Below are 21867 nucleotides of genomic sequence, written 5' to 3' on the forward strand. Positions count from 1 at the left end.
TATAAACGAGGCCTTGAGAAGGAGCCACTAGGTTGCTGGGCCTGGCTGTGGAGCGGGCGATCCATCTCTGCTGCTGCGACTACATAATTATGTGCAGTTAAGCATGAGTTGCACTGAGGGGTGAGAAGCTCAGCGGCATTGCGGCGGCTTGTCATTACGAGGTCTGTTTGAACCCGGCACAGAATAAAGTAGCCCACAGTTGAGCGCCTGCCAACGCCGCTCATGCGCTCGCGTGGCCTGCCAAGAGGCTTGTTTTTCTTGTTTTTTTCTCTACATGACAAAATCCATCTCTGACATAAACACTGCACATATATCATCCGCGGACGTAGGAAAATATTCTTAGCTTGACCTACAGAAACGGTGTCTTACGCACATTTCAGCATCATCTGAGGTGATTTATGTCTATGGGAGATTTTCAGAACTTATTTAAAATTTTGCAAGCAGAAATGTTGCATTATAAATTGCTGAGAAGGCAGGAATATCCTGCTGAGCCCTGACAACATCAAATCAAAGCGTCAATGTCCAACATGAAAAGAAAAACACGGCTGACGACTGTGCGAAGCTGGTATTTATTTGCCTGAAAACAAGCAAACGTTTGCAAGTTGGAACTGTGATTTCAAGCGTGTCATGTTTTGACAAAATTGTGTCTCGTGTTGCTGCATTTATGCCCAACAGGTTGAAGTCGGTGCCAGAGCAACACCGGTGGCACATTTAATCCTAAAAACATGTAGGAACACTTCGCAACAGATCAGGTCCGACCTTGCACATGATTCTCTCCTTTCCCATCTTGATTAGATTACAGCCAATGGGCTGGTGACAGGCCTCGGGCCATGCCAGAGGATATCTGAGCCGTACTGCTCCTCTGCCTTTACTCGGGCCGTCGAGAGAGCAGAGGACATAAATTATCTCAGCAGATGACCTACACACTACAACAGCCTTCACAGAATTACAGAAATTTACACATACCCATGTGACATGTTCACATACATTAGCACTCAATAAGATAAGAATAAAAGATCAAATATGTTCATCCTAAACAGACCAATAATTGGAATGAATTGAAAAGCTCGAAATGTAACCCTTAAGAGGTCCTTGGAATGATTTGCGAATTTAAATGTTTTTACATTTTCAAGCCATTTGGCTGCGTTGAATGAATACAGGTCAAATTTGCTGAATTTGCCAGATGTTATTTATTTAGAATTGACATTTACGTTCTTAGGCAAACAAAAAAAAAGTTCTCTTAAAAATGTTATGTTGAAAACCTTTTCCAAATTGTAATTTTTGAGTCCACATTTAGCTTAGCATGTAATTTAATACAATACTTGATGTAAAGATTTCAGTAAGGACTGCTGGCTTTAACTTTTTAAACCAGATGGCACTAGTTTTTGCTATTCAAAGCATGCAGCAAAATGTCACCTTTAACTGTTGTAGGCTTCCTAGCTACTGAAATGACGTTCCTCTCTAATTCTCTCACTCTGCATTATGATCCATAATAAACGGTTAATTGATTTAGTATGTATATTTCTGCTGAAGGGCGGCACAAAGATGAACTGATAAGCACGTGCGCCACACAGTGCAGAAGTCGTGGGTTCGAACCGGCCCCGGCCTTCCTGTGTGGAGTTTGCATGTTCTCTCCGTGCCTGCGTGGGTTTTATCCGGGTACTCCGGTTTCCTCCCACATTCTGAAAACATGCATGGTAGGTTGATTGGACACTCTAAATTGCCCCTAGGTGTGATTGTGAGCGCGGATGTTATTTTGTCTCCGTCTGCCCTGCGATTGGCTGGCAACCAGTTCAGAGTGTCCCCCGCCATACTGCCCGAAGACAGCTGGGATAGGCTCCAGCACGACCGCGACCCTTGTGAGGATAAGCGGGTTGGATAATGGATGGTTGGATGGATTTCTGCTGAATAATTATTTAACAATAACAACAATTTATGATTGATTGATTCATGTAACGGACCGGCCAAAATACAACTTGTATTTGATATGCACATGTAAGGCTGAAGTTGTTTTAAAAGACGGCTTCTTTGTAGTAGGGAAAGAAATATTAATATCTGACATATTTGACATCAGTTTTTTGGAAGCTGACAATTGAGTGAGGACATTTAAAGGACTTCTTAAGGGTTAAAGATGAGATTTAAAACTTCATATATATCTCGCTAATAAACAGCAGAAGTTGGGACAAAACAGAAAGGCCTTTGTTCCCATTGTGGCTCCTGACCACCTACTAAGGGCCCTTTAGAGAAGTGCTCACCCTGGAATGATCAGGCTTACACAGCCCCCCACCCCAACTCCCAAGGCTCCGCAGGCCTATGGAGACCACTGGGCCAAACACATCCTGCCCATCTCCTGAGAGATTATCCAACTCAATGAGCACATTGATGCGAGAACAGACTGGGGGGAAACCGGAGCCGTCTATTCAAAACTTCCAGCAGAAACCCCCAGAGGAGGAGATAAGAAGACATGCTGCACTTACTGGCTACTTCCAGGGAGGCGTTGTGGCTCACCGCCTCTCCAAGGTAGTTACGGGCAACGCAGACATAGGAACCCTCATCAGGCTTGCTCCGCCGCCCGTGCACGATGCGCAGGAAGAAGAGCGAGCCACTAGGCAGCAGCATGCGGTGCGAACGTGGGTCATCCTTGTCCGTCTCCACCCGCTCGCCATCCTTGTACCACTCCACGGTGGGCGAGGGCCGGCCCTCCGCCTTACAGTTGAGGGTGGCCGGCTCACCTTTGGATACGATCAGGTCGGACGGATGCTCCACGATCCGGGGCGGCGTGTCCTCTTGGCGCAGACGGGATCCTGGAAAAACAATGTGAAAACGTTTCGAATTCAGCCTGTAAACGTACGGTTACTACCAGTAAGTTGTTGTGTAATTGTGACTTTATGAAACGTCATGACCCACATATAAATTTGGGCTACAACACCGCTTTAAAAACAGAACTCCATCATAAAACAACCCCCCCCCTGCATGTTTTTAGGTACATAAAAAACAACGTGTTCAGCAGTAAAATATCTTGTAAGAATGGTGGCATGATACAACAATAGTGAAATGTTTATCTATAACCACCTCTGACTGAACATTCTCAAGTAGGTCGGATGATTATTGCACTAAACCATCGGCTCATGATATTCCTGAATGTAATGATTAATCGATGACACGTTTCGAGACTGAAACGCTGATAACAGTCGGTGAATGGTAATCGATTCAAGTTTTAACTTTGTTGAGCTGCGTTTTCAGATTTCTGTTTCATGTTTAGTCATCAAGCTTTGCGGCAATGCGCCACCCACACCCAATGACAAAAAACATCTTTGTAACGTTGACCATATGTCTAGTTTACTTGGCCTAAGTGCTAAAATCTCTAGAAAGTATTATTCTTTGAAACAAACAACCCTAAAATGGCCGCTTCAAGACAAAATGGCAGCATTTGTTTATTCAGGCATGGTTTCATGAGACTTTTTTGTGGGTCTACTAATGATAGCTATTACTGCCAAATGTCATGTTACAAGGCGAAAGTGACTCTGGCCTTATAGAGCCAAGCTCTTGGAGTTATGTTTAATAGCGAGTAACCAAACTTCGCCGCCATGCTCCAACTACACACAATGGCGAGTGGTTAAACCTGCGATTTAATGTTGTCCATCTCTCGAATATTGTCGGCTCAAATTTAGCAGCAATCTGAAATAAAAATAATAGAATGACCCCATGAATTGGCTAAAACATCCCTGAAATGGCCTTTTAACCCAAGACTTCTTTTGTATTTTTGGACATAGCTTCTTGAAAACTTTTTTTGTGCCAAATGACAGCCCATTTAGCATTACCAGACATTGGTAGCGAATTACTAGATAAATATGACATCAGGGGCTGAATTTAATAGGGGTGTAACAGTACGCTAAATCACGCTAAATCACATTTCGGTTCGGTTCGTTTTTTGGGAAACTACGGTTCGGTATATTTTCGGTATTTTTTTTTTTGAATATGTTTGTTTTGAAAAGATGACAAGTAAATGGTATATTTTTTAGAAAAATAAATAAAAGCGAACCATTTGGGTTATATTCTAAGAAATTACACCAGAATAAAAAATACACTAACAATAAAGATCTCTTAATTTTGTAAATTATTAAGACACTGAAATCTTTAAACACCCAGCAGCAACGGCCTATGACACACCTAAGTACTCAAGTTAAAGACAAGCTGTCATTACAGTACATGTATTCACTTTTTGTGAAAAATACATACAATAACAGTTACAATTATTGCTAACTATAGTAAAACTATTTTTATAATGAAAAAAATACAGTAACTTTAAAAAGTCTTTATGAAATTGTATACACTTTTTAGGCATTGAAATCTTTGAATGTTCAACAGCATATTGTAACGAATTGGGTTATTTCTGTTGTGGTCGGGTTTGTGTGTTGCTGAGTTGTGATTTCGAGGTTCATGAATGCATCGTACGGCAAGCGAGTGGAGCAGCGGAGAAAGAAGAGCGTGAGCAGTTGTACTTGGATTAATAAAAATGTGATAATTAAACTAGGTTTGACGGCGTGTTTCTGGAAGACGCTACAATATGATAAATCTCGCTATTTAAGTTTGACGTTTGAGGCTAAAAAGACTGCTTGCTTCCTCGTCGAAGAAACATTCACAGTCGGATGATGCCGTGCATGTTAGACCTGCTAGCTGCAACGTAGCCGCCGATTTCATGTACCAATGTCGGCACAAAACTTACGGACCTATCCACGTACCTTTCCCCATCGGCGATGGGGAACAGGAAAGCCAGAATAATGTTCCCAAACAGGAGACCGCAGTGTACACGGGGAACCTTCGAGCTCTGACTCTTTTCTGGCTCTCTCTTTTGTGCCGCCACTCTCGTCTCCCGCGAGCAACAGTCAACTCTGTGCGTAAGCTCGAGCTAACAAGTGGACCGAACCGAACGCAAGTGGAACCGAACATGCCATACCGAAACGTATTAATACACCCACGTGTACCGTTACAGCCATCGAATTTAAAGAATAAGAAAAAAAATATCTCGGGGCAATATTGATCATTTGTAAGGGTTTTAAACAACCACCCTTCTAAATGTAAATTTCATCAGGATGAACACATCTGCAAAATGTTGTGAGCTTTTAAGTATGGGAAATCCCTCATAAAAAGCTACCTTACATATATTAATTTGAATACAGTATGTGGGGCTATAATATGAACGCGTGACCTTTAATTACAGAAACAGCCAGATTGATCACACTGCGGCCATGTGCCTCGTAGATCAAACGCCGCAGCGGAGGGCAAAGGCAGCGGCGGTGCACCTTGAAGGCAAAAGGAAATTAAGTGATAGAAGATAAGACAAGGATGCGCACATGTGTCGCTTGGTGACAAATAGGGGCGGTGAACTGAAACCACACCGAAGGGGCTTCTTAACACCTCCGCGTTATCTCGGGTCAAATTACTCCCCGACTAGTCGGCTGTGGCGAGCCAACCTGCTTTAGATGCTAATTAGCTTCCTGATGGTGTTTCCACTCATAATAGGAGCTAAAAGTAACCCTCGATTCCCCCATACCCCCCACCCCCTTTGAAGTCGCCATATCTGCCGGCGCTGGCCATTGGAACACATTCAGTTCCAATTAAAGAGAAGCTGGTCTAATTGAAGGCTTGGATTTCATTTACCCGGCATGCTGTGAAACTGCCATACTGCCACCTTCTCCCACCAACTACCCGCCTCAGCCTCCCCCATTCTGTGTGCCCTCTGCCCATCCCCCCATTAACTACTGCTGCTGAGGAAGGCATCTTTTTAGTGTGGTCGCCACACATTTCCAAGTAGTCAGCATAATTAGGGACAGGGCTGCAGTAAGATTAATCACTTCAACACAAGGAGGTACGGCCGTGGCGCGCGGTGCCACACATTGTAGTTACTGCACCACCACAATACTTAGGAGGCATGATAGTAGGTATAATTATTATCAGAGCTATCATCAAATGCTATTAAATGTTTTTTTCTCTCGCTTTCTTTCTCTCTCTCTGGCAGCTGGGAGTTGCCTTTCATGCAACACTGCAAACACACCACCATGTGTTTTCTATCAATTCTTCCTAATGCATGGCTGCAACTGTGGAAAAAATGTCAGTGTACACTAGGTCAGGCAGTAGCTATTAGTATCGCTACCGGGTGTTGGACAAACTCAATGGACTATGGGGTAAAATTAACCAGCATTGAATTGACAGATTTTTTAATCAGGCCGCTGACACATCCCAGGGAGAAATGAGGTCCTTCTGAGACTGAAAGGAGAGCTTTAGGGCAAAACAAACAAACAAAAAATTCCTGAATGTCAAGACAATGTCCAAGACTGTCCAAAGCTCCAGAGAGAGCTTCAGGACACAAAGCTGGGAAACAAGTCCTGAATCTCAAGACAATGTCCAAGAAAGACTAACACTCCAGAAAGAAGAAACAGAGATGAAGCCTTGAGTCTTAGTTTACCTCTCTTGGAAAAAGGAAACGAGCAGAGGTGGGCATCGTCAATCCGTCACTGAGCTGCCGTCAGTATTTCCCATGTCCCCAGCCCATGTTGGCCCAGTCTGTACCTCATCGGCAACAGCCAATCAGCTTCGAGAACGTAATTTCCATATCACACGCAGGCACCGCACAGGCAGACATGCAGCCAAATAAAGAAAAACATAAAATAAAATAAAAACAATAGACACACAAACACACAGTGTGGTGATTGGTGAAATAAATGCAATATGGGACAATGTCATTGCAGTCCCTGGGACCTAAAGGTATTTTTATTTATATGTCGTGTGGGGCACCTGCATGCATGTAATATAATATCGGTAAATCCGTTCTCAATGCCGTTTGACTGTCGCTGACCACTCAGACGGGCTGGCCCGGCCAGAAATACTGACGGCAGCTCAGTGACGGATTGACGATGCCCACCTCTGGAAAGTCTTATTTGTGTTTTTAAAAACACAAATGCTTCACTCTATTTAATCTTGAACTTGGAACTGAAGTTATGTTTATTTGTACTTAATATTCACAGTGTTTGATGATAATTTACAAATAGAGACGCACCCGTCTGAAAACATCTAGCCTGCTTATTGAAGCGAGGAACAGCTACAGTGGGAAAGGGCAGGACAACAAAGTGGAGAATTTGAAATTCTACATCGCAAATGGGGTTGGATCAGCTACATGCTTTGCAAACCAGCAAACAATAACATATAATCCCTGAATTGTAACCTGCAGGGCAAGAGAAGCAGAGGATAACAAAGAGTCACCTGTACAAACGAGTTGATTGTGCGCAGTTCCTAACCTCTAAACCTCGCATGTTGGCAGTAAGTGTCATCATAAAACGAGGATCCCCTGTAGGTTACTATGGTTAAAAAGTCAGTCATCATTAAGCACAATGGTTGGTGCTTATTGAGTGCTACAACTACCCCTGGAATACCAATAAACCCCCATAGAACCCTCAAGCCATGGCTTATATATTTTCTTTTTTCTCTATTATTATGAATGGAAGAATGCAGACAACCATATTGCGAACAATTCCAACAGTTACCAATGGAAAAACATCAAATGGAAAGTTTGACTTAACACATCAAAGAGCATAGTGATGGGGGCGGCACGGCTCAATGAAAGAGTGGTCATTTCCCAACCCGGAGGTTGTGGCCATTGTGACCATGTCGAAGTATCCTTGAGCAAGATACAGAACCCCCAGTGGCTCCTGATGCTGTGTCATCAGTAGGTAGATGAGGTACAGTGTGAAGCACTTTGAGTACCAAAGGTAGAAAAGCGCTATACCGCGCTATAAATGACAGCCCATTTAGCATTACCAAAGGGCACAAGTATTTTCAAAATACTTATAATAAAATAATCACACATATTTAACCAAATCTCACTGATTTAAACAATACGACAGACTGGCATACCAAGCATGTATGATGCTTCATAAAACGCATCACTATATGCTCTGGAGCTGTCTGAAACACAACTGGATTAATTAACCTCCATTTGTAGCCTCTTTCCATCACCCGCGATTGAGTAAGAAGCCCTCCAGCCGAGTGGCGTACTGTTGTGGCGCTAGCACATTGCCTCCACCGTCCCCCACCAAGCAGGCGAGGCGGGGGAAAGATGTTTTATTAAAGGGGACTTTGAAGAGCTCCGCCAATAACTCCCCACCATTCTCTACCCCTTTCCTGGAGTTAAGATAGCTTCTCTCTAATTTGGAGCCTGAAGTTTGGGGTTTTGCGGGGGCACCATTAACTATTTACATGTGGTGGCCACTGTGCGTGGGCTGTTGTTGGACTGGTGATGATGACACCGCTGTCCTCCACAAAACAATTATCCTGGAGGAACAAAAATAAACTACACACTTGGTCAAGGTCTGATTTCATTGTTTTATTTATTTTTCTGTCATGCTCTGCCTCCACAGAATGACAAAGAAATGTTGTTTTGCAATTTTCCATCGGGGTCGTTCCATGCCAAATCTCCCTCCAAAAATTTGAAACTAGCAGATTTTAATTTTAATCAAACTTCCTGTACTTGTTAAGCGATGGCACAACACTAAATCTCAAATTTTCGGTCAATTCGATCAGGAGTTTGGGAGCTATGTCCCACCGAATTTAGACTTTTTCAACAAAAAGGGTGTGGCCATCTTATAGCTCAGGAACTACTGGGTCAATCTTCACTAAAGAGATATTGTTGGAAAGCGTTCTCAACAAGGATTGAAATTATGCATTCATTTAGAAGACTGGTGCATGTTTAATTGATTTTACCTTTTGACCTATAATTTGATCTTGAAATTGACTCTGCGGACCTCAACATTTTTCATGAAATGTAATCTCACATGTTCTGTAAAACAAATGTTTCAGAGATGTCATTTTTTGTTTAGCAGCAATAAGGAGCAAAAAGTATCTGAAGTATCATTTTCTGCTGAAAAATGTCAAAATTTGGCTGGCCGTAGCTGCCAAGCCCCTGCTCTGATTGGCCTCGAATTTGAAAAATGTGTGCCATCAGCAGAAACAAGTACACCAAGTTTCTTTAAAATCAAAATGTGCTTAGTTAAAATTTTCTGATTTTGGGGTGATTTGGCTTGGAACGGCCCATCACCCCTATGTCTAGTACACGTAGTTAAAATTTGGTAGCAATCGGACAAGAGCTCTAGGACAGGTCCATCTTTGAGTGACCCAAGAAATAGCCAAAATGATGTGCTTGACATTTGCTTTAAGACGAGACAACAAACATTGCCGTCATGCTACACCCACAAGCAACGACAAAAACTGAAATGTTTCACAATTTAGCAACACACATTTGTCTCCTATTCTTTGTAAAGTAGTGCATAATTTGTTTGTCTTATACAATGGGGAAGTTCTCAAAATTGATTTGAAAATGAATGTAATTAATGCTATTTCAAAGAGGGCCTGGAAACTGTTGCGCTCGGGCCCAAAAATAGTCTGGCTGACACTTAGAAATGCATTTGTGAGGGGATTCCAGAGCACGCATTTGGGTGCAGGGTATCTGTTACACAATGCTATTCTACTCGCTTTGTTTCCCTGATTGAATTCACTTGGCGCCCCCGCTGAGTGACCTCAGTTACTTCAGCACCATTACCTCTCACTGGGGGTGCGAGAGGGGGGCCAGCACGGGGGGCATGAAGGATGATTCGATTCCTTGCTCGCTGGACAGATGCATACAGGCAGAAACTACATGCAATCTGCATCGGGTTAGTCTTGAATTATCTCACCGTTACTCTTTTCTCATCCTTTCTTTTCCCTGGCTGCTTCCAAATGTCCGCCTTCGGATTTTCTACCACCCCTCACCCTACCATCTGCCCTCTATCTCCTTCCCTTGCTCGTTCTTTGCTTTTGTGCGATGAGCTAATGCAACAGTCAGCCTACCCGCAGGGAAGCTTCTACTGTGAGGAATCGGATCCCATCGATCGAGACCTCGGGCTAAAGATTCTGCTTTCCAACTCATCAGAGCGTTACCTTCGCCCGCCCCCCCCCCCCACCACCACCTTTTTCTTGTTTACTCTCTTACACATAAAGTCAAAGAAAAGGGAGGCTTGAGGGAGTTAATTAAGAAAACCCACAGGTGACGAGAGTTTCTATTCGGTAACGAAGTCAGTGAGTCTTGCTGTGGTACGTTGAGTAGACTTGTCTGTGCAGCCCAACACCCATGGTCCGGACCCAAACGCTGACCATTCTTGCTAAACCCTCCATGTTATTTTGCCCAATTTGAACGTTTTAAACCAAACCCGGATAATGATCACCAAGATACAACCATGCGATTTATAATGGTCTGCATGATCATTTTAGAGAAGTGTTTACTCTGTCTGTCAAATAGACGTCTTTCAGGACTTGCTATTAATCCAAAAGCCGAGAAACTTGCGATGGGCAGAAAATGTGGAAATTTAGGACGGTCCTCAATCTGTGACTGCATTTTGCAGTTTAGAGAGGCACGGCAGACCAAGCATTTTCCCTTGGGGGGGGGGCTATAAAGTTCATTAATATTAATAATAAACGCTTGCAATGTTTCCTGCGTTTGTGGTTTATTGCTTTTGTGCAAGGTGGCTGTACCCATTAATAGCCATCAAGGGGAACAAAGGCATAATCATAACATGAATGCATGTCCCCATGCATGGCCAAGTATGCCATGCACTATTCTTTTTCAACTCAGTGGATTATTTCCAAGTATTGTGTTTATTTCTGTTTTGCCAAGTAGCCATCGAAGGGAGCAATTGCATAAACAATATGAAACAAACATTAAGCCTTTTCAAGTGTGTGCCGTGGGGATCAAATGAATGAGCTTGGGCAGTTTTTTTTTTTATTACTCTGTGGATTATTTCTTCTTTTTCTGTTCATTTCTACTATGCTAGGTATTAGCTATCCTTAATAACTGATGAGCTGAGTGAGCTAGAAGAACAATTGTGTGTGTTAAGATGTACCAAACAAGTGTACTTGCAACTGTTGCCCTTCCTTAACCCTTTAAGGCCTAAAACACCTGGCTCAACATCTCCTTGAAACCTTAGGGCGACTATTGAATCAGCCTCTAAAACCTGAAGTTTTCCCAGAAATTAAACACCTACAAAATAATTGATATATCAGACCTGTAGCAGAAAAATGTGGCTTTCACACGGGTCTCAGTTTATTATTACATACTGTTTTGATCAAAAATGTAGAACATATGTGTCAGTGCAAGACGAGCCTTATTTTTAATTTAAAAAAAAAAAATCAAGTGGTAATCACCATCACCTATTCTGTTACAAAGCCATTGATATCGCCATTGTCTACAACCATATGGCTTAATCATACATCACGTTCGACTGGTTTCACTGTTTCAAAGTCCACAAGCGTGCCGTCTATGTCACAGACTTTACTTATTTCAGAGCTCCCGCGATTGTCTGCATCCACCATTGAACTGCTCGAAAAAATTCCGTAACATCTTCCAAGGGTTCACGACACCGTCACGATATTCTGATGCCTTGCATTGGCTAAGAGATGGAGAATTAGATAAAAATAAAATGACATACACGCTCTCCCGGCTGTAAAGGTAGAAGACGGCGCTCCAGATTATAGTGATAGAAAAGCGGTTATGCGTTCCTAGCCTTAATGGGTGAAAGTAAAATATAAACTATACTACAAAAAAAGTGGGTTGAAAAGCAGGACCAAGCTGGTGTCTTTTGTGTAAACCATACCACACTGACCGGTAAGCAAGGTGGACTTTTAAGGCAGATATGTATTTCACTATTCAAGAGATGAAGGAAACCAATAAAAGAAAAAAGACGCTGAAGACCGCACGCTGAGCGAACTGACTCTGTCAGAACCGGGGTCAACTCTTCAAGACCAGACGTGCAATTAAAAGCTAACCGAGGCCCTCCAGCGACTGCATGCGTCCTGTATCTTTTGCTAATTAGTCTCAGCTGAATTCATCAACATGAAAAGGGGAGAAAAAAGAGGACAAAGATGAACTGATGGCAGAATCGGCTGTAGTAATGGGTTCGGGTCCAATTCCTTTTTTAAAGCTCTTCATCACAGCTTCTACCTTCGCTACCTTGGAAAAACAATGAACCTATTAGGATGCCTCCCAAGAGCACAATCTGCTTCTTGGTAGGATGAAACAGCTCAGAATACACCATTTTATAAGATTAGTAAACAATGAGCACCAGAGTTCATTCAGCAGAAAACGAGTGACTACTGCTGACATGAAATGAAAAGGATGCCAAAAACTAGTTTTGTTGCAGCAAAAAGATACACCCCAAAGTGTTCAGATTTGTTGTTAAGACTTCCTTTGAAGAAAAAAAAATCGAAATTAATGCAGCTGTGGGTGGGCAGGGTGAACTGAGTGGATGTTGTAAAGAGTTTTACAATGAATATCTCAAGATTGCTTGGTGACCTAAGATTCTACTTTTAAAGGGACAGGCTGAGAATCTTTAAAAGGTTTCTGGGAAGCATTTTCTCACAGGTATGTGTAAAATGTGTGGTCGGAATGTCTTTGAGTAATTTAGAAAAAAAAAAGGAAAATAGTTAATAGCTGATAGTGAAGGTCAGCTCTGCAACATGCTATTCATTTCAGCGTCAAATGCACATGTCTGTGCCATTAATCTGAGCAACAGAAAAGTCAACACTGAATAGTACCCCAAAAGATTTTTAACTGTGTCTGAGTTTCCACCACATCTATTCAAGTTACCTGTCGATATTTCCAGCCGGCGTTCCATCACCCTTCCAAGCAATTTACCTCACGTAAAATCTTTTTGACACTTCACTCATTCAAACTACAGTGGTCGAGAAGAAAGCTAAAATCATAATTCATGATGTGACATAATGTGACATAAGTAAGGATAAGTTTCCTAGTTGTGCCAGTGAGGAACATTCTATTGCCAGCCGGAAATATGTGTGATGTCATGGTGAAAAGGTCTATAACCCATTCACGACCGGAACACAGCATCTCTGCCCTGTAAAATATGTTTAATTTCCATCATAAACGCACTCAAGGCAATCTCATAAAAGGCCCGCCGCCGCCAGGAGCCCAAGCCACCTGTCAGATGTCCTGCAGATATGCAATATGGATCTCTGATAAGGAATGCCGAGCACAATAGAGCGCCGCATATCTACAGGGCCCATTAATGTGTGATTAGGGGACTTAAAAGGGATTTATGGTGCAGATAAGAGCAGGGGGCGTGTCCCTCGGGGGTTTGACCCAAGCCGAGAGGACGCCGCCAAGGGGAGGGCGGAGATAAGACGGCAAAATCCAACGACTATGAAACCGGAAAGCCAACCTTTTAAGTATTTGGGCTCACCGGACATCAGCCTTTTTTCCTCCTTTCTTTAATGCTTGAACACAAGGCTATCGGTTACAGTGCTAACAGGCAGGATTAAAGCCTCCGGTGTGAATGTGTGCAGAGGGCCAAGAGGTGGGGCGAGGTGAGCTGATGGATATCTCTGTGGCTTCTTTCCTTCCTCATCTCTTTGTCTTCTAATAGACTCAACTGCTCTCACCCATGAGTCGCAACCCCGGAAGACGTGTCAAATTCTAAAAATGCTAGCAATATTGTTTTGATTTCCTGTTTTTTTCAACTAAAGATAACCTCTACCTAATTCCTGTCCCACCCTGCACTGGCAAATATACTGTACAATTGTTTGTTGAGTAATAATTGAAAAGCCCCTTTGCTTGAAACCCACTCTTTGGTTGTTATGTTGGCTAAAGAGAGTTGCAAAATTCCGGGAATCAAAATATAGTTGGGGAAATATATTTTAGCAGAACCTTGACAATAACCACCAGATTTCATGAAAGAACAGTAGTACCTTGACTAGTGAGTGTCCAAATTTAAAAAGCTGAACATTTTAGGGTAATTATTGATGGCCAGTGTGTAAGCAGCTTCACTTGCATCCTTGATGCTCTGTTGGATTAAGGAGCAACTTCAACTCCCAATTCCAAAGATATCACAATTCTGAGAGATTTTGCACACGATAGATCTGTCCCCAAATATTTCTTGATTTTGATTAAAGTGCTCATTTTGGCCATTTTTGGTCACCCTTCAAAAATAAGCTTGACTTTGAGATTTTGTCTGATTGCTACCATGTGTGTTCCAAATACACTAGACAGATGGGCAATGCCAAACTGCCTCAGAAATATTTTTTTGTCATTGTGTGTGTCATCAAAGTTTGACGCCTCGTCATGAAACTAATAGCGCCAACCAATCTATTCGTGGTGCTATACAATGAATGCTTCTGCACGGGCTCTTGGTGGTGTGTTAACCCAAGCGTGGGACTAGAGGACAGCTGCACATTAAACACATTATTTCATATTTGAAAGCGCTGACAATTTAATTCATTCTTTTGGCCTTTGGCGTAATGAATTCTTGGACAGCCGTCGCGTCCTAAGGTGCCTTTCCCTCATCCCCTCGGATCCTGCAGGTCGTTTGTCATGTGCAATAAAGAGTTGACAAACGTGCTGATTACACCATAAACAAGCAGCGCTGCCTCCCTGCAGGTTAGCACCTTCAACACCCGGGGGCCTCAACAGTTTTTATAATTACTCATAAGGAGAAGAGGCAAGGACGGGCTGCTGTCACTCTCCTTCAATGCTTAGCTTTTCAACATAGCAACAGTCAGATGGGGGGGGGGGGGGGTTAACACACTTATACAGTATTGAATTCCCAACGGCATGCATTTGTGGGAGAGTTGCAGCTAATCCCAATGCCAAGATGGCGAATATCGTTAAAAGCTGTCAAAACAAGGGAGGGGTGAATTTCTGACGGATAAATACAGTCCCGATATGCTTTATTAAATGCAATCACATAGACAAGGGGAAGCCAGGAATGCTTGTTAAAGGAAGAAGCCTGTCATAGTGGCTCTGGAGACCCGGCAGTCGGACTCTCTAGCCATCCATGGCTACAATCTCAAGATCCATCTTGATTGAATATGTGAGTGACAGACTGCACATGTTGACCCCGCAAATTCAGGATTATGCGCCTCTCACTTCATCCCAAAAAAAACGACGGCCTCGCGGATGTCATTCCTGCCACAGATGAGGGACCACAGGAAAAAATGTGTAATCAATATGGGCCCCAGATGCCAGGCTGAGAGGCTGCATAGGAAAGGATTACGGAAAAGAAGCAGGAGGGAAAGCCGCACATGGGCAATTACTTCGTATTCCTCTTTCTCCAGTCTTTCTTTTTTTTTTTTTTTCAAAGAAAGTTTGACCAGTGGACCGCAATCAGTCCGCGCAATGGATCAAAGCCGAGCATAAATTGATTGAGCACGTGTATTCCTCGACTGGAGAATCGTTGGAGTGTCACCGGTGCCTTTTTCATCCTTAAGATGATAGACTGGGAATCTTCAAGAGGCTAATGAACTCAGAATTCGGGAGAAAAAATAAATTGGATCGTTGTCTTAAAATAAAGTTCAAAACAGCCCTGTGTCAACATGTTGGGGGCATTTAATCAAGGATCTTGATTTGCAAGCAAGGTGGTGAAAAATTAATGAGCCTGTTTGTTCAATAGAGCCATATGCAAAGACTAACACAAGAGACCCACAAAAATCCATAACCTAACGGACACAAGATGTACAACAATGTATGTCATCTAGGGTCATTTTGGCCTTTCCACACAGACAGAATTCTGAATGATTAATCCAATGATTTATTATTTTGCATGATTTACTTACATGAAAAAGGGCAAAATATTACAAATACTTCCCACTATGATGCGGCAAAGTTTTACCCGAGGAAAGGCATATGTACCTAATGGTGTGTCAGCTGATTGGAGGTTTATATTGGATTTGCTCATTCGGTCTCCGTGCCAAGAAAGAAAACGCCGGATAAGCGCTGGGGCTTAAAAAGCCAAATTTAATTGGTCTAAATGGTACTTGCCTCGATGGCAGAGGCTGATAGGGACCCACTGTTGTGGTACAATCCAACAAGAGCATGCAAGCGGCAATGACCTTAACCGCTCATGTGGGTTATTCAAAGTGCTCAGGCCAAACACATTCTCGTGCAGATCTCAGACAGCTGGGTGTTGAAAGCGAATCGCGGCGTCGAGGGTATGCTTGTGTTTACGTCTGAGTGCAAAAAACATTGGCACGTGTTCTCTGGGCAGCGTTCGGTTAAAAGGGGAAGGACGGCTAGCTCGGGTGTCGATGTGCTTACGCTGGCGTATGCGATGAAAGTTCATTAACTACAGCTGCATACGTGAGGTATTCTTAAATTGGTAAGCGAAGACTCGGTGGAGCCACTTCTTCATGCGGCCAAGGCGCGGAGACACCAGCGCGAGCCGAGCTGAGTGGGGCATGGCCGACTTCCAGACAAATAGGAGCTCCAACTAGCCCCTGAAATCCGGCCACTGGAAAATATGAAAGCAGGGTTTTTTTCATTTATTTTTTTAAGGCATGCCATGTGTTGCGGCGTAAAATATTTGGTCAAAATTCATCATGGAAGGGACGACGGCTGCCAAGAGGTTTCTGACTTCCAAAGAGGAACATTTGTGCAATGTTTGTCAGGCGCTTAAATTGCACTTCCGCTGTCAAAAATTGAGCCAGGCAACAAAAGCCCTTTCTCATTGCCTTCAGTGCATCTGAAGTGTCAACTGAGACTGAGATGACATTTGATCGTCTGTGTCTTTCCTACAAAGGTAGATGAAGTATGGGACAGTGGCAATGGCTATTTGGTAAAAATTGGCTAAGAACCTTTTGAGAATTCACCCCCTGGATCCAATTTCACTTAGCAAAGTGAAATTTGGTACGCAAGTCCATCACAAGTACACTTGCAAAAAAGTCTAAAGAAGCCATGTCCAAAAACACACAAGAAATCTACTATTTTGGATTAAGGCAGACATTTTGTAGTCATTTTGCTTATATACAGTAGCCAGCATGTAAGCTTCTCTGATACCATGTCGAAAGCAGGCACAAAGGGGGTGAACTTCCCACTGGTTTCAACTGAGTGTTCTACCTCTGACAATACATCAGCAGCCTGCAAATTTGAAGGTTGACTTTCAACCCTGATTAGAAATCCATGAGACAATACTAAACTTCTAAAGGATGCTAAAGGATATTTAAAATTTCACCATGAAAGGGGAAAAAAAAGACAAAAGGTTTCAGATTTTCACCGAGGAAAGTTTCTGCTTTGTATTGTCTGGTAATAAAATCACATTTTTAATATAAAACAGATGGCAAAAACCTCTTTCATACTGCCTTACCGGTAGGTTGTCACTTTAGAGGTGTTGACGGTAGAGCCATCATTTATTTCCCTGTCCCTTTGAGAAAAACTCACTTCACACAGCCATTGCAGCTTCACACATTCAGATTATTGACACCATTCTGTTTTTTTAAAACACGCCTGTGAAGACCATTCGACTTAGCAACATGACATCTGGTAATAGGGCTGCTCGATTATGAAAAAAAATATGAATCACGATTATTTTGGTAATAATTGGAATCATGATTATTCTAACGATTATTTTTTGGTACAAAACAAGAAAATGTTTAATAATAAAAAAATATGAAGACAAATACATTTCTTTGAAACACTAATTATGTAAATTTGAAACATTTATAAGTTTTGTTATAGAATAAGAACATGTGCAAATCTATAAATTCAAGAATGATTTCCTTGTGTGTAAAACAGTGTGCTGGATAAAAATGTCTATTAATAATCGTTCTTTACGATTATGTCAATTTTGTAATCGTGGAGTGTAATAATCGTAATTGTAATTGAATTTTGATTAATTGCACAGCCCTATCTGGTAGTCATGTCTATCAAGAGTAGACACACAAAAAGTCTTAAAAACCCATCTCAAAAACACACATGAATTCTGACATTTTGGTTTGATGCGGATATTTTTCGGATCATTTTGCTCAGATGGCCAGTGTGTAAGGGGCTTCTCTGATATGTTGCCAAATTCCTGGAAATGTACGGGTCAACTTCGAACTCTATATCCTGGTCGGTATCTGTACCTTACACACAAGACAGTACGGTAGTTTATTTTAGTTTTAGACTTTAGATGAGTCATTGTGCATTGCTGTCAACTGATTGGTCAACAGCAAACTATTAAATCTGTGTCAGGATCGTAATGCAAAGACATTAAAATACAGCATGACACTGAATTAACAAGAGGTTAGGTGTTGGATTTCTTGTTTCCGGATAATCCAATAAACACTAACCCTATAAATACCTCTACTCTGTTGCAATCTGGAGCCATTTCTAATTGAAAACAAGGGGGTAAATTTCACCACTTTTTTGCATATGACAACAAAGTTCAAGAAGTGAGGTTTTTGATCCTATCTTAACACATAAAAAAGATTTCACTTTTCACTTTTTTGCTCATTTTAATGTAAACAAACCTTAATCGCACAGGTTAACGTTTGTCTAGGTGCTATGACATCACACTGTGAACATAATTAACTAACGCATCCAACCCAATAACAATGCAGTGGAAATACAGGGCCTACGATCCAAACCTACTAAACTGAATCTCTTCATGGAAACTTGGCTTTAAGCATTCACTTAAAAGATCCCCTCCTCATACCAACAGGTTGAGAGCATCTACACGATCTCCTCTCCAGCTCTGACTGACAACACATTCCAGGTCCTCGATTGCCATCTGTTACGTTTTAGCATCCGACATCAGGATCCCTGAAAAATGTCTGAAGACCCGTTTTGCTCCAAAGTTGGAGACATCATTGTGGGGGTTTGAAGGGGCTATGTGTGGGCGGGAGCATTGAGGTGGGGGAAGGATGACAAGGTCTGCACAAGACAGCTGTGATGACAAATGTTTTTTTGGAAATAACCGCCCTCCGGACATATGTTCCTTCTGAATGTCATTGATTGCCACAAACTAATCTGAAGAACAACCTCTACTAATGGAATCTTTTTCCACACAGGACATCACTACTTACGCTCTGCATTCTTATTAGGTCCATCATTTAGTCCCATTAAACAATTGCATTTACTTATCTGGAACCCCAAAGCTGCAACAGCTAAATGGATGCACTCTACAGACAATATTCTGTCTGAAAGTCATACTGTAGGTGACTAAATGACTTTTAGTAGCCCTCTGGTTCCTGATGTGGAAATGTTTCTGGGAAGGCAGCATGAAAAGGGATAAAGTGGAATTATGCTATAAAGTACTCGACTGTTATCTGGAAAGAGTGTCTTTGAAAGATCTGGAAAGTGTCCGGCTGGGAAAGATGGGAAAAGCTAAATTGTGAAGTTTTTTGCCTATGCCATTAACATGGGCTGAACATGAAGCCAAATTGGATCAACATTGGCCATGAAAAAGAGGAGTTCATTCATTTCTTCTTACAGTTTAATTCCAATCGATCCTGGCCTTTGCGGAATCCTTCCAAAATTAAGACTGTGTGGTTTCCTTTGCCGTACTGAAAACAACATGAATGAATGGTTTTCTTCTAAAAACACAGGACACAAAGGCTTTACTCAAAGTACCGGTATATTAAAGACTAGAGCATGTTTGAACAGAGTTGCAGAGGAGTGAACATTTTCTGGTAAATTTGCCCTGGAAATTGGGCTGTTTTGGTAAATATTCCAGATCATTATACTATATTCAAGTATAACGATTTTGTTTTGTCATGTCAAACAAGACATCCATGCAAAACAGATAGTTCTCCTTCCCCACATGCAAGGAAGGCATTTTGGTACCTTACTTGCTCCATTTCTTTCCACTTCACTCGAGCAGCAAAGTAGCCGAAGCTTGTACCTCGAAAGACTCATAAGTTCTGACACTGAAGTCAAGGTATCACATCATAAAATCTGGTTTAGTCAGCATTATGCAAAGATTAGATCTACCCAATGATATTGAAGTAACCAAGAGACAATTTCAAATGTTTTAAATCCCTGGTTTATTTCTGGTTATCCCAATAAATTCCAGGTAAAGATTTTACCACTCCACGTTCGCATAATGATTTTTATCGTCCTCTGCGTCCAGACTGAGGTAAGCCAAACAACTGGTGTGGCCTCACAAGCATCCAAATGTCAAAACCATGTCAATAACATATGAGGCAGATGTGAGCCTGTCAGGGAAAGAACCAATTACACGCAAAGTAGATGCTGCACCCTCAGCCACATTTTGTCCCTCTGAGGTGACATTTCAGAGTACGCTGGTTGAGGCTTGATGCACCAGGCTTCCGATTAAGACGTGCCATCAAATGCAAATGTAAATCCTTCTCGCCCCAAGCCAAAGAGAAGCCGCCTTTCAGCCATCAGAGCTACAATTGTTATTCAATTAGAGCTTTCACTGAAGCCGCACAGTGGAGGGTATGTGGGAGGTGACTGATATACAGACCCTCAATGCCGGAATGTTGTAGCTTGAAAGCTTTTTCGGGGGCGGGTGATGGGTATCACGTGTTTAAAGCTTTGTGGAATTTTGTCAAGTGTCAAGACACTTTTTACATGGAACAACATCGTAGGGACACAATGAATAGCGCTCATGTGTGACCAATCTTGTCATGGACTTTTTTGACATTGGATCGTTTCATGTCATTTAGTTTGTTTCAATTGTGCTAGAATAGCTGATGTGAGGAGTCCGCATTTAATCATACATTATGATGCGTACTTTGCATGCCTGTGTGTGCCTGTGCATAGTTGAGCGTACCATGGACTTTAAGGACTTTGTGTATTTTTTTCAAATATTTGTTTTTAGTTATCATTAAAAGCTGGCAAAAAACTCATGAAAGCACTTTGTGCCTCAAAAAAAGGAAGGAAAGCCTTTTGTCTTTTAATGGCATGGCAGCGTACTTTCCCCTTTGGTGCAGTTTTTTCGCTTAGATGTAACCACAACAGTCAAACCGGCAGAGCTGGGCATTCCATCTGCCTGGTCCGTATATCCGCCTATGATGGACACCCGTTTTGCTGACGATTAACGAATGACAGGAAAAAAAATTAAAATAGACGGACTAAGCATTGTCGGAAGCCCATTTATTGAATCCGTCTTTTGTCTGTAGTCCGTCTTTAGTCTATTTTTCGCGGTGAAGCTACAGTTATCTTAGCACTTAGCATATAACCCGAAGCGGAACCATAGCGATCAGGAAACCAGGGAGGCCTGGTGACTGCGCAGCAAATTTGACATAGTACCTAGAAGTACATCTGATAGCCTGAGTCTGAACTTCACTGTAGTTGTTTACGGATGTTGTTTATGGACCAGATTTATGCCTAGAGAGCAACGTCATTACAATTCCTGTCATTTCGTTATTCCATGTACTTTACAGAAAGAAATCAGGACATGAACACAATGTTGTGTGGCTATTTGCGGAGGACAGGGAAAAAAACCTTAACTGCAAAACAGAAAAAAATGACGACTCAATGACAACTATCCATAAAGGTTTACAATAGCCTATAAATACCACAAAATGGTGTCTATGCTTTTTTTTTTATATTAGACAAAGCTATGGACTGACTAAATGAAGCGTCTTTCCTCACATTAACATTGTTCATGGCTCCATAGAACATGTACCGCTATATCCTTGTCCTTTACATTCTTGAGCTTAGATTGCTGTATTGTAATGGAGTTTGGTTTGCTTGTTATTTTCTTTTTTTTGGGGGGGGGGGCATGTAAAGAAACCATAAAAGGGGGAAATTGAGAAAGCCAATAGGGGGGGTTGCATTCCAAGAACAAAGCCCAACCGACTACGTAGTAATGATATGCTAATCAACAACACTCGAGGTGACTTTGCTTATCCTGGCAGCGACGCCCGATTAACGGAAACAACCTGATCCACTCGCTAATAGCTCGGGATTAGTCAAAGTCTATTTGTTTGAAGCTTCCCCCTCGCCATGGTTAGATATGAATGGTGAGAAGCGCCTCTATCATAATGGATCTCAAGGTCACCTTCTCATTAATTAAGTTTTGTAGCGCCTACTTTTATGGCCATTTTTTT

The 21867-nt window shown here is 42.1% G+C and overlaps 1 protein-coding gene across 3 annotated transcripts in view; it reads right to left on the bottom strand.

Annotated features, from left to right (window-relative positions):
• robo1 (roundabout, axon guidance receptor, homolog 1 (Drosophila)) overlaps positions 1 to 21867 on the bottom strand; it is a 276461-nt gene that overhangs the window by 137560 nt on the left and 117034 nt on the right. For all 3 annotated transcript variants that reach the window (XM_086035532.1, XM_086035534.1, XM_086035535.1), the window contains one exon: positions 2478 to 2804. In XM_086035532.1, coding sequence (XP_085891658.1) covers positions 2478 to 2804 — 327 coding nt within the window. The remainder of the gene's footprint in view (positions 1 to 2477; positions 2805 to 21867) is intronic.

The sequence above is a fragment of the Filicampus tigris genome, chromosome 7 (genome assembly GCF_054856515.1).
Source record: "Filicampus tigris isolate MCC_2025a chromosome 7, RoL_Ftig_1.0, whole genome shotgun sequence".
Classification (NCBI taxonomy): domain Eukaryota; kingdom Metazoa; phylum Chordata; class Actinopteri; order Syngnathiformes; family Syngnathidae; genus Filicampus; species Filicampus tigris.